The 13,069-nt window shown below is 46.8% G+C and overlaps 4 protein-coding genes across 4 annotated transcripts; 2 read left to right on the top strand and 2 right to left on the bottom strand.

Annotated features, from left to right (window-relative positions):
- Nucleotides 1–3,193: 3,193 nt before the first annotated feature.
- Nucleotides 3,194–4,697, bottom strand: PtA15_1A585 (uncharacterized protein; the record flags this gene model as incomplete). The annotated part of the gene is made up of 4 exons (XM_053165627.1): nt 3,194–3,686; nt 3,784–4,101; nt 4,227–4,298; nt 4,411–4,697. The coding sequence occupies 4 exons, from the start codon at nt 4,695–4,697 to the stop codon at nt 3,194–3,196; spliced, it is 1,170 nt and encodes a 389-aa protein (XP_053016800.1).
- A 1,414-nt stretch (nt 4,698–6,111) lies between these two features.
- Nucleotides 6,112–6,664, top strand: PtA15_1A584 (uncharacterized protein; the record flags this gene model as incomplete). Its single annotated transcript, XM_053165626.1, has 3 exons — nt 6,112–6,371; nt 6,541–6,549; nt 6,631–6,664. The coding sequence occupies 3 exons, from the start codon at nt 6,112–6,114 to the stop codon at nt 6,662–6,664; spliced, it is 303 nt and encodes a 100-aa protein (XP_053016799.1).
- A 2,392-nt stretch (nt 6,665–9,056) lies between these two features.
- On the top strand, nt 9,057–9,578 carry PtA15_1A583 (uncharacterized protein; the record flags this gene model as incomplete). Its single annotated transcript, XM_053165625.1, has 1 exon — nt 9,057–9,578. One exon carries the CDS (start codon nt 9,057–9,059, stop codon nt 9,576–9,578), a length of 522 nt encoding a protein of 173 aa, XP_053016798.1.
- A 2,628-nt stretch (nt 9,579–12,206) lies between these two features.
- Nucleotides 12,207–12,521, bottom strand: PtA15_1A582 (uncharacterized protein; the record flags this gene model as incomplete). Its single annotated transcript, XM_053165624.1, has 1 exon — nt 12,207–12,521. The coding sequence occupies one exon, from the start codon at nt 12,519–12,521 to the stop codon at nt 12,207–12,209; it is 315 nt and encodes a 104-aa protein (XP_053016797.1).
- Nucleotides 12,522–13,069: the final 548 nt, after the last annotated feature.

The raw sequence follows: 13,069 nt of genomic DNA, 5'->3' as shown, positions 1-13,069 counted from the left end.
ACTAATGTACATGCTTCGAGATAACAAGAGAAAGAGAGATAATACAGAAGGCCGTGAACGGCTCGCATAAGGGATATCGGGCCGAGAGCGGCGAACAACAGACTAGGATATTTGACTAAGAGTAGCGAAGAAAAGAAGACCGAGAGCGGCCAGAAGTGTAGAAGAGACTGCAGAGGGCGATACCTTATGACCCGGAGGAGCGGCCGTTGCCTTAAGTGGAAGCCGGGGCTTCACATCATCCCCTCCGAGCTTCCAAGCTTCCGAGCTTGGTTTAGGCGAAAGGGATTTGTCCGCGGGCTCGTTGTTGTGCCTCGTTGTTGCCTGCGAGAATTCCAGTAGCCTTGTGCACATTGATGCTGAACTGTAATTTAGAAGCTGATCCGTGATATCTTTTGAGACGGTCCCCGTTAGTAGTAGACTTGTGAATCAGCGGGCTCAGCCAGTGATGGCATATTAGATGTGGTGGGGGGGGGGATCCGGGATGACCTTTGGTGAGGGCTTGTATAGTGAGGATCAGGGAGGAAGCGGAGGGGAAGACAAGGGGGAGATGAGCAGAGAGTGATGGTTGTCGGTGAAGAGGCTGCAGTGGTGGTGGGATGGGGGCACATCAAGTGGGCTTGAGGGGTGGCACAGAAGAGCCGAAACGGAGCGGGTTATATAGCCAAGTTCCCCTAGTGGGTGATGGGGGTAGCCCTAAGTGGGTGATTGGTGTGTGTTGCGGCTCCACAGCATCACTACATACTGCGGCGCCACCGCGGAGAAATGGGTGATCAAACCACCGGCCTGCTCACTGGCCGGCGCATCCCGTCGAGCTCGTGAGTCCTCGCGTACACGTGGCGCCAAGCAGTCGAGGCCGACTGCTTGGCATCTGTGTGGCCACTGTGTGGCGCAGCGCTCATGGCATCTATCACCGGCGCGATCATGACCGGTGCGAAACGGCAGCGTCCTTACCTGACGCCACCATAGGAAGCCGCCCCAACCAAGACGCTTGGGTGGCATCGCCCACGGGCGCCGGACTGATGGTGTCAAGGGCAGCTGTCCACCTGCGGCCTATACTGGCGCCCCCACGGCCCTCACGACCCCAAGCGTGACATGGTGGCGTCAGTATGCCAACCTGGTCATCCTGGCGTACTGTACCGCCCACCTGGCGCATGTACGACTGAAGCGTCAGGTGGGCGCAGGCGCTTTTGCCGATTTGCCCGGGTGTGTAGATACAGGCCAAGTGGGATATTGGATATATTCAATACAATACTTCCGGCCCAAAGCGGCCGGGTCTGATACGTCTTGAACGGCGAGGTTGGGGGATCGCAAGATGCAGAAGCCAAGACAAAAGGCTTGTACAGGGAAAATTTGGGTATCTGAATTGTTTGCCGGGGCTTTGGGACGTGAGAACAGTAACTTGTGGGAAGCCTGGGCGTCTTGAGGGTCACTTGAAGGGCGGATCAAGTGAGAGATTAGTTGAAAACGCGGACTTTTGGGGAAAGGGGTTGGCAGACTTGGGCGATGTACTGATTGATCAGTTGGGATAGGCTCATGAATGTATTTGGCGTGGCTGAGGAGAGTTAGAAACCAAAGGCAGGGTTGTCACGGGTTGCAATAGGAATATCCACTTGGCGGTGTTTGAGTGCATGTCGAGTATATAAAGAGGTGAGTGGCCAGCGTGAGGGTTGATTCCCCAGCCGAGTGCTTCACTTGGCTCACACCCCTCCGCTGTTGCACTTGCGCAGTCCAAGGGGATATACATAATGGTGACCCCCCTTTTGCATAATGCCTTAACTGCGCGCGCTGGGGGTCATCCGTGTTTTGTCTTTTAAACCTGCTAGGCAGGAAGGGACAATTCACAAGTTTTTCTTATTTTTTGTGTTAAATTGTGGGTATTAAATATGCAACTATGTAACAATGTTGTAAAAAAACTTAGTGGCCCCTTTTTTTGTTTTATTGATTATTCAAAAATAGGGGGAACCCTTGATCCTGAATTCTATGTTTTGCTGTCTTTAATAAACTTGGATTATTCAAAAATAGGGGGAACCCTTGATCCTGAATTCTATGTTTTGCTGTCTTTAATAAACTTGGATACACCTCAACCTCATATCTTCATGTGTGAGCCCCCTTTTATTGGGTATAATTCTCACATATAATCTGCACATGGTGCTTGCCAGGAAGTTCTTGGGAGGCTTTGTTGAGCTAGATACAGAGGCAAATTTATGGATGTCCTGATGATTTTTTTCAAGGATATTGTGGATCCACTATGGGAAAATGATAATGCAGAAGGCAAATGGGTAGATGGCATAATGACTGGGGAAATTTTGGCCTCTTGGCTTATAAGCAAACCAGCCAGAGGGTCTATTTTGGAGGGGTGAATTTGTTGGTAAATGGTTCCTCACAGAAAGGTCCCCAGCTTCTAGCCTCAGGGCCCAGGCCAGATTTTACATCTTAGTTGCAAGTCACTCCTTTGGATGCTTGCCCTTCACACAAGCCTGGGCTTTACCAGGGTGCACCAAGTTGGGGATTTGCCTTCAGTTAGGGCATGCATGTGCATTTGCAACTTCACAAGGGTATGTTTATCCCCTGATCTAACCCAGGCCATAGTCAACAGTGTGAAGACCAGTTGGTTCTGGAGAGAATTGAAAGCTGACTCTCATGAGTCCTCAGTACTGTTTATTTTCCTCCTGTATCTTTGTGAATGCTTACCAAAGAGGTTGGACATTTTATGTTGAGAGGAATTTGACCAGGCAGACTGTTGTTTTATATTGCTGTTTGTGATCAGATAAGCATCTGCTGTGATTCTCTCTTTTGACTGTTTCCTCTCAATAATGAGAAGCTCAAAGGATTTTGTTTATCAAAGATTTGTTTTGTATAATCACCTTCAAGGATGTAGTACTATTTTATAAGGAAGCATAAGACATATGTAGAAGATGATTCCAGAACAGAGCATAGTGGTTTGGATATCGACAGAGTCAAGAGACATAAATTAGGTAGATTGGTATCATATCTTGCTATAATTTGAGCCATTCTTGTATTTACATGTGAAGGCCCATATGTCGAGGCAAAGATTGTACAATCTAGACAAGATAATCAAGTGGAGGGCGGGGTCTCAACACGATGATTGGTTCATGTAGTACTAGAATGGACCGAGATTGACGGTGAGACAATCGTGCCGGCAAGAATAAGAAGAGAGGGATGGTGGAGAAGATTATCTACTTGGCGGATCTTTTAACCAAAGAGAGTTTCGTGAGACCGATTCGGGTTTCTCGCCCTTTAGAAACCCTTCCACAGAAGGAAGCTTCATTTTTTTCCTGTTTCCTTCCAGCCTTGGACAGAGTTGAGGGGGGGACAGAGATTTAATGGCGGGCGGGAAGGGGTAAAAGTGAGGTTGGTTGTCACTCGCCAGCTGGGGAGGTTGGACTGGATGTCGTGGGGAGATGGCCTTCTCACTATCGTCTTCGGATATCCTTCTCTTGCGTTGTGTCTTTTTCGAACCAGCCGCCACTGCCTTGAAATTCTCGTTTAAGACGGGCACGTTTAGGTTCTTGGTTCTCACCCTCATCCTCATGCCTTGGGAAGCGAACAGGTTCGAGATGTCGGTCGACGTATCCATGCCCGGGAAGCTCTTGGCCGGATAGACTCGAAATTTTTCGCTCATGGTCGATTTGCAAAGATAGACCTTACGGTCCACGATTTCGTATCTGTACACAAAAATGATGGGGCTTTAGTCATCAAGTGCTTGCTGAAAAACATGAACCGAAGCCTCTGGCGATGAAGAAAAAAGAAGCATTGACTGACACACTGAACTTGAAGCGATAGGCTCCCTCAACGCGTACTCCTACGTCGTGAAAGACAAAGTAATGTCCCTCGGTTATTCCGCTGGTCTTTTTGCCCGCCCGAAGCTGGAACATGGAAGAGACGATACTGCCGACCATGTACGACTTATTTGTATGTGGAATCCCGTAGAGTTCTTTATAGGGTGCAGTGGCTTCACATAAAGTGCAGTAGCACATGAAGTACGGCGAGCGTAGTAAAGTGAGGTCTACACTCGACTGACTCGCGTTCGCAGACTGCGACACCTCGAACTTCAAGACCGGCGGAGGATCGAGGGGTCGACTGATGATGGATTTCCATACAGGAAATAGCCAATCAGTAAATTTATCGCCCAATCGAGAGAGAGAGGCACAAGTCAGCAAGCCAATCCAACTCAACAAATGGTGAATAATAAAACCAATACTCACCGATCGGCCTTGTCTCCACTTCCTACCATGCGGGAATGTATGGGCTGTTGTACGATCTTCAAAGAATAGGTGCTGCGGGTGGATCAAACAGACAATGAGTTATTTGCAGCGAATATTTCTCAACTCGAGGCTCACAAGCAAGCAAGGAGTGACCCATTCGGAAATAGAAAAAAATTCAACATACTATTCTGCACGGGGAGAGGCCTCACTGGAGGACGCCGAAGCATACTTGTACACGGGCTCGTTGGGAGATACTGGACTGCCAGACGGGAGTGATCCATGAGAGGTATCCGCAGACCTTGGCGCCTCCATGGCGCTAGTTGGACTGGGATACTGTGAGTTTCGGGTGGGCTGATAAGCCTTCTGGTCTCGCGACTCTTGCTGGCAACAAGAATGGCGGCAAGAGGTGGGATGTGCGGGATGCGCCAAGTCCTGGGGGGGCAAGGTAATGTTGCGTGGGGGGTTCATCATTTGTATACCACTGGGGGCGCTGCCTGCCCGGTCACAAGGAGCTATCGTGTTTTGGAGGAGAACGCGTTGGCCGAAATCCAGCAGTTGAGGGAGGGGATCGTCCGAAGCGTATTATGTATGCCGAGTACGTCAATCAATCCACTTGGGCGGCACCATAGGCTAACCGAAGTCGGATTCTTGGCAAGCTGCTTAAAAAAAGGAATAACTAAGTAATAAATCTGTTGTATAGCTGCCTGGTCGTGGCGGCGACGCCTGGCGACGCTGAAGATACCCACAGACACCAGTGGAGCTTGACACTGCCCAGCACTGCCCCCGCCATTTTCACATTTGCCAGAAGGTTGGCGCGCTCTGCACGAGTTCTTGAAAACTCGCCGGGCGGAATACAATTCTGATGCGTAAATACATATCCAGCGTAAATGGTTCATTGAGTATGGAGCATGGGTATCAGCGAAGCCATCCTGCATACAACTCTGGGACTTCTTCCCAGAGGTCTGGAATTACTTGTTTAATCGGCTTCAATACATCAGATCCTATCAAATTACATTTGAATACATCCTCTTCGGTCCAAAGTGTAAATGCGTGACGATGGGTGCACAATACAAAGGCAACGACGATGAATTGATACATGCTTCCTAGCAAAGTTTGGGCACTCGGAAGGAACTAGCCCGTGTAAAGTTTGAGTTTTGAGAGGAATGGGGTATACAGTATGATTTAAACCAACGGTTCACCGAGTCGGAGGTGAGCAATTCTGAATTTGATACATAAATACATTGCAATTTGGGGCACGATCTGGCACGATTAGAATTTAGATCCTCAGCGTCGGTATTGATTATGTACCACATGCCCACTGCCTGCTGCCTTGCCACCACCAGTATCAGCGACCAGTACCATGGACAGGGCTCCTAGGAAGCATGAATGCGGTGTGGGTCGGCATTGCCTTGCGGTGAAGGGTCCCCCCTGGACGTTGTCAGGCTGGACAAATATTTACAAACCATGCTTGGGGGTACAAACCATGAGAGCACAGTTTGCCACCACAACCTACTGTATACACCCTACTACGTAGGGACCGTGAGGTCCCGCCGGAGCCCATGTAGTAGCCACCGGCGTGCCTCAGCAAATCTCGCGCGAGGGTGCTACACTCTCCCCCCATTTACATACAATTTACAAGTCCCTCGGGCTTTGCGACCTTCACCGGTGTTTCCCGTGCAGGGACACCACTAAAACCCGTGAAAGCTCAGCTCTGGGTGTGTGCTACGAACAAAGTCGTAAACACCGTACTTATCTTTACTAGCCTTGGTCGTAATCAACTCAAGGCAAAGCAAAATGACCCGACCAGTCCGCAGAACAAACAACCGAATGGATACATCCATCTCAACTGGATCCACACGAAGCCGCCGAAAACGCCGTAGGCCAAATGAAGAGGATATTGCAGAGCAACATCGATTTGAAGAATCCGTTCGTTCAGGCCGTCGAGCTGGTATTATTCCAGTCACTCGTCAACATCCAAGTCACCCGTCAACTACAACCTTCCTTGAAAACAATGAAATTTGCGACTTGGAGGAAATTATTGACGAACCTGAAGAAGACACTCAAGTACACAGTCAAAGAGACCCTATGCTTCAAGAACATGCAGCTTTTCACCGCCTTCGTCGTCATGCCGAAAGAAGAGAACAAGTAAGTCATCAGTGGTCGCAGCTGGAAGCCCAAGCTGCATCAGCATACCTCCTGCAACAAGAAGCAACTCTCAACTTCACGCGTAATACGATTGATGAGTTTACAGTTCCCTCTGGAAGTTGTTCATGCGCACCAGGTGACATCAATCATCGTCATGTTGATCTGATAGACATTCTTCGTGCGTCCCTTTCTCTTGTTCCTCATCACCTGTACTAATGGTCATCTTATGATTCTTAATAACCATGCATTGCACCTCTAGACCAACAACCCAGACGCTCAATTCCATTCTGTAAATGCATCCCCGATGTCATCCGACTGCTACACTATGGTTACTTTGCCGCATCTGCCGACACCCCGCGAACAGCTTTCTCTGTCCGGCTTATCCAACTCCATCACTTCATCTGGAAAACATCAGTCATATCTACCTCGGCTTTTGTCAAAGGCCTATTGGCATTCTTGGATACCCGTAGCACCCGGCCACTTTTCTCACGAAGTGTCAATTTCAGAAAGCGGGACCTGTGTACTCCATTCTCCTGTAGTGTTGATTTATACTCGCGGATTGTGACTCTTACAAAAAATCTCCTATCAGATGGCCTCCAAATCTCTGCAGCTAATTCTTGGGCAGATAAGTGTCCTCGATGTTTTGGACCTAGCATAAACGAAGTTAAGGCTGACCCAAATGAACCAGACTTCATCATCGCACTTGATGGAAATTTTCAACAACGACATTATGCTCATGCCAGTAAGGACAACCCTCGAGAGGATCAGTATCCACCCAGTTTTATTAAACCGTCACAAATAATGACAGACAAGCAAGCCCTTGAGGATTCCAAGTTGTTGGCTCAAGGTATTGATGTAAGATTTGGGTCAATTTGTTTTCCTGATTATCAACCAGAGCTGACAAATTTATGCATTCCAGCCTCCATGCTCTGATTCTCACAAGGCTGCAAATGACAGCCGAGATGGATCTACATGGGATAAATGCGATGACAGTGGCCTCTTTTCAAGTACTTGTCGCCATGATGCACCACTTCTCTTTGTTAACATTTACAAATCAGGCGAGAAGTATGTGAAATGTCTTACTTTATTTGTGTGAATCATTGATTGTTCATCTGACACGGTGGTATAGATTGTACTATCCTGTTTCCATCATACGAACTGTATTAGAAAACTTTCCCAAGCGTAAAGTGGGAATTTTATATGATCTTGGGTGCCACCTTGAGAGTCACATGAGGAAGGTATGCGCCTCAAATCTTGATGGCTTGGATCTCTTGAAGTTTTTCTAACTGCTGTCTCCATAGCGGAATCTGCTGACGAGCCAGATACAAAACCTGAGCTTTGGAACCTCTGTCTTTCATGCATATGTGCATGAGTGGGCATGCCAAGTTGCGTATAACCCTCGATTCAACTCATGGTGGGGTTTATCCGATGGCGAATGCTTGGAAAGGCTTTGGTCTTTCCTATCAAAGCTTGTTTCTCCTCTCCGAGTTTCCACACGTCTTCATCGACTGACCAGTATCCAGGCGCAAGCTGATTATCATTCAGAACAACTTCTGGAGATGAGTGGTAAGCATTTCTTTTCGAGTATATCTCATTTGAACCCCTTCCTTGGAGCTGACCGCCGCCTCAGCCCAGTGGCTCTCAAACAAACTAAAAAATGCCAAAGAGGTTGGCGATGAAGCTAAGAGGTTTCTTGATACACTGCATCAACAAAGGAACCCCCATTTCCCCGACCAAAACCAAAACTACACCGATGAGTTCCTTGAGGAACAGTGGATTCTAGAGAAAGAGTACCATCGCACCACCAATAACACCTTAAAGAACAGCCGACTTGAACTTGGCGGACTCCTCTGCTTACAAGATAAACTTGATGCCGCTTGGTGAGTGTTGAAACACATCAATCCAGTTTTGAATCAAGCTTTGAATGTTGAGAGAAAATAAACAGGGGCACCACGGCATTAACACCACAGCAGGCACTTGCTCGGGCTACTACTTGCGGTAGACTCACAGAACAGATTAGGGCTGTCCGCGAGAGGCTTGGTACCTTTTATTTAACAGACCGAATGACTCGTATGTGATTTTTCCCCCTCAGCTCCTCGCACGTACTGAAACTGCCTATTTACCTCCTTGTGAATGTAGAGGAGGAGAGTGAGCTGCTAGTGAAGGTATGGCATACCAAAACCGAGGTCAGACGCCGTTTTCTAGCATTGATTGAAGAGAAGCAACCCCTACTACGTGTTCGACAGGCCGGAGAAAGCACAACAATTGGTGAATACCTTTTTTAGATGATCGATGATCAAATACCCAGCTTAATTTTCACAAAGAATAGGCACTCGTGGGCAGCAGAAACTAGTGGAATCGCTCCGCAAGCATGCTGAGAAGATGCGATCTGTGCTTAACTTGTACAACAACCATGTTCGAGCATATATTTCCGCCTGTCCAGACCGGCCACACCCACCTGAAATGGAATATTCAGAACTCCTTTCGCTCCAATCTGATGATACCTTCTGGAACGATGGGACGTTTACCAATGCCAACGAGCCGTGGGCAACCGATGAAGCAACAAAAAAAGGAATTAGACAGCTCTCTTACTTCAAAAGATCGATTGAAGAGCGCCGAAGACTGGGCTGGGAAACGAGGAGAGCCATGCGATGGGTAATCGAGCGTCATCAACTACTCAAGACCATGCTTCAAACTGTTCTCCGATTGTTGCGCAATCCAGAAGCATTGCCAATCCCTCAAGACATTCAAAACTTGCTTGAACATGCTCAGTTAGTCACGCTTCCCTCCATTTTAGACAAGTTAAAAGTTGCAAAACTTGTACTTCATGCAGCCTTCATCAAGATCCTCAACATCCAGATGGCATGGCATCCCCAAATTACGGATGTTTTCAACAAAACCACAAGACAGCCTCAAGATGGTGACATCCTCCAACTATGGAATTCTCACATGAGTTTTATCTACCGGTTTCACCGTATGGGACTGCTATCTGGTGTACCGGGGGACATCTGTGAAGGAGTCATCTCTGATGCGCCAATGGATTCTTATCCAGAAATTTCTGCCACAGGGCCTTTTTCCCTCAACCATGTGCACAGTGATAATGAAGATGAAGACAAGGAAAATGAAGAAGACCAGCAGGAAAATGAATTAGAAGATTCCCTTTCTACAAATCTGCTTATGAATTTGGGTACAATCAGTAACTTGTAATGTTTTGGTTGGTTATTGTTAATAGTACCTCATAGAACATCTTAATTCTTTGTTTGATTTGAGGGTCTTTACAACCAACCTGTAATAATTGTGATTGGTTTCAAAAACTGTGAAAATCAGAATGATATTCTTTCCCTTCCTCCAACTTCAAGCCATTACAAGAAACAGATGATGCAAATTCATCTGGCTTCTCAATCTCCTTTGTATTTGGCAAGCTCTCTTTATCTTTCCAGATAACATGGGTGAAGAAAAGGCACAAATTTTTCAACTTTCAAGCATGTCAGTCATGGTAAACATTTGTCATTTGTGTTCTCAAAAACTATTATCCCTTAAAGCTTGCCAAAAAACACACATTTGAGCATGGATTCTGCATAGATGATTCATCAATACACCAATGATCAATGTTGTAGTCATCACTGGCTGCAGCCCCAAGAGCTTGCAACACCAGGAAAAATCAATTGTCACCAGACATCAGGTGACATCAAGCAACAATGACTGTCACTTTGTTCCAGCTCTGGTGCTACCACAACTAGGCTACAATGGCCCCTTTGTTTCCTACAAGGGCTGTCCATGCGGCCAACTGTGCAGCTCGTGGGTAGCTCAGTGGACTTAGTCTGATGTCACCTGTAGTCTAGTGACAGTTTATTTTTCCTGGTGCATTTTTTTTTTTTGAATCAGAGCTGGAAATGGGTATGCAAATGGTGATTAAGTGTACCGTGATTGGAGTCACTGTTTGAATCAGAGCTGGAGATGAGTATGCAAATGGTGATTAAGTGTACCGTGATTGGAGTCACTGAATTTCACATTGCCTGTTTTTGGAAAACCCCCCGGCTTGACTTCTTTTGTGGATGATGGTTCCTTGAGTTTAAACCAGTATTACTATCAATGACAAAAATGACCAGATTTGGATTATTCATGGCCCAATTGAATGACAAAAATTACCAGATTCAAATTAATCATGGCCCAGTTGAATGACCAAATTGCTGGCTTTAAGTTTAGCTGATTGCTAATGGCCCAACTGAACCTCCTTTTGTTGCGCTTTGCCAAGGAATATCAAAGATCTCCTTTTGCTGCAATTTCAAAGAAATATCAAAAATATAATGATAGAAAGCTAGGGAAATTGGCAATTTGCAAATTTTATTGCATGCAAGATTTATAAGTTTGTAATATAACAGTCTACAGAGGATATGGCAACACCCCATCCGCCTGATTTCAATCTGTATTTACATAGTACAGAAGCATACCAGCACTGCCAACATATTTGGCTGGGTTGAAGTCATCCCAGTTTAACTGGGATGCACTCAACCAATTTGAACTTGGTTGATCTCAACCAATTTAATATAAACCCAAGGGGGGTACCTTGGATTTATATTTCATCAGTTGAGATCACCCAAGTTTAAATTGGTTGAGTGCATTCCAGTTTAACTGGGATAACCTCAACCCAGACAATTATGCTGGCAGTGCAGTATGGTTCAACAAGCATGTCCCAAAGAAAAGAGTAAAAGAAAAATCCAAGATCTTTGATCCACATGCTGATGTTGTTGCCCAGATCTTCTTCTCTAGATGCAAGGTGAATTAGCTGGATTGTAAGGTGGGGTTTTGCTTCATCAGGAGCTGACACTCAGTTGATCTGACTTGTTCCCAAATAGACAAGGCTTGCCCTAAAGTTTCAATAGTCTGAATGATGATGACTGGAGTCGTGAGTTGTTTATGAATTATGGCGGACTCAATTAATAAGTGTTAACTTCCAAAACAGAAAGTGACTTGATGTCTAGGAATTACGGTGGACTCAAATTGAAATAAGTGTTAACTTCCAAAACAGAAAGTGACTTTAGGTAAAAATGCTGGTTCCAGTCATCTTGGCATGAAAAGCAATGAAAAGCATACTTTGACCAGTGGTATGTTTGTACATGAAATTAAACTCATCAACTGGGAAGCTGTTCACACCATTGACCCAGAACAAAGGGGCTCCAGAAACTCGAATTGGAAAGCTCAATTTCCTCATAGCAGACTTGTACATCATGTTTTCTTGTTTTACCAGAAATTATGTAGTGGTTACGGATAGTATGCATATGCACATTTATGCAAAACAAAACACTCCCTTGTTTGTCCCCGCCTGCTGTTTCCAGCACCACAGCGAACCAACTTTCTTGACATACAAGCCGCAAAAGTAAGTCCTTTTCCCTCAATCTCTGTCTATGGAATCTCTGGTTGCTGGCAAGGCACAGATGCGGTCTGCCCTCCAGAGGCCACCAATCTATCCCAATCTTCTCACACCAAAAAGCACTCGGCAACTGACATTGGATTCTATTTAACCAATTTGCATCAACTCCCCCTACATACTCCGATTGCAGCATCCGATGGCTTTGCACTAATCAAATGAACAAGTAAGTCTTTCTGCTTGGTGTATCCTCTGGTTCAGATCTCGGTCTATACATACACACAACTTTGTACTGAAACACCTTTCTCTGCCTCTCATCAAGCTTGATCATCGATCAAATGCTGTCGAATATGATTTAAAATTTTCACTGTGACCCTGGCAGCTATTAGGTTGGTTTGTGAACGGCGCGGGCTGGCCGGCGGCCGTCTGGCGCAGGAAAGTCTCGGCCCGGGTGCTACAGAGCACAGCTAGGAGCGCCGCGACCCCCCGCCGAGTGAATTGCCGGTGATGATCAGCCCGTAGCTCGGGTTGTTGACCAGAGCTTGCTTGATGACTTCTTGGACGATCGAGGACTCTGATGACTTCATGGACGTTCGAGGATTCCCTGCACAGACGGAGGGAGCATGCAGCAGATAGGGCGCATTCGGGTCCCGGTTGTTCACGCCGATTGGCTCGTACTTGCAGGTGAGGTCGACGAGCATGTCGGAGAGGCTGAGGGTGCCACGGCCGGACAGGACGACCGCCCGGGAGTCGTGGTCAATCCAGACGTAGTGGACGAGCATGATGTTTGAGAATGGCCGAAAAGGTGGGTAAGTTGGGGTTGATGTATTTGCTGATCCCAGCTTGTTGCTCCGAGAGATGATAGGTTTGAGTCATATTGACCAAATCCAGAAGGCAGTTCCCTGAGCTGGGGTCCTTTGGTTCTGAATCGAGTAGCTTTTTCTTTTCTCAGGGACATGTCGTGGTGCAAGAGCTTAGCTGGACTCTATCGTTCAACTTTCTGTCGCCGCCACCGGGAATCTGGTCCGACCAAGTCCTGTGTTTCTGTGAGAGCCTATTTGTGATCGAGGGTGCTGGCCATTGTGCTCGGTCAGGGCTTTGTTGCCCAGCACTGGATTGGGCTCGGTGAACGAGCTGAGCCAGGTCTGGTCGACGACAAGGCCGATGTGGCTGAGAATGAGATTCTCCAATGTCACTCTTGCTATCAGAGAGATCCTCAGGCCCTTCAGATGTGAATCTCATAACGTGTATCACCGGAATTTCGATCAAAAGGCTGGGCCCAGCAGGGCTGACATGAAAATTTTTACTGCCCATCACCTTCCGTTATAAA

Source organism: Puccinia triticina, chromosome 1A (assembly GCF_026914185.1).
Source record: "Puccinia triticina chromosome 1A, complete sequence".
In the NCBI taxonomy this organism is placed as follows: domain Eukaryota; kingdom Fungi; phylum Basidiomycota; class Pucciniomycetes; order Pucciniales; family Pucciniaceae; genus Puccinia; species Puccinia triticina.
This window is presented reverse-complemented; position numbering and strand designations above follow the sequence as displayed.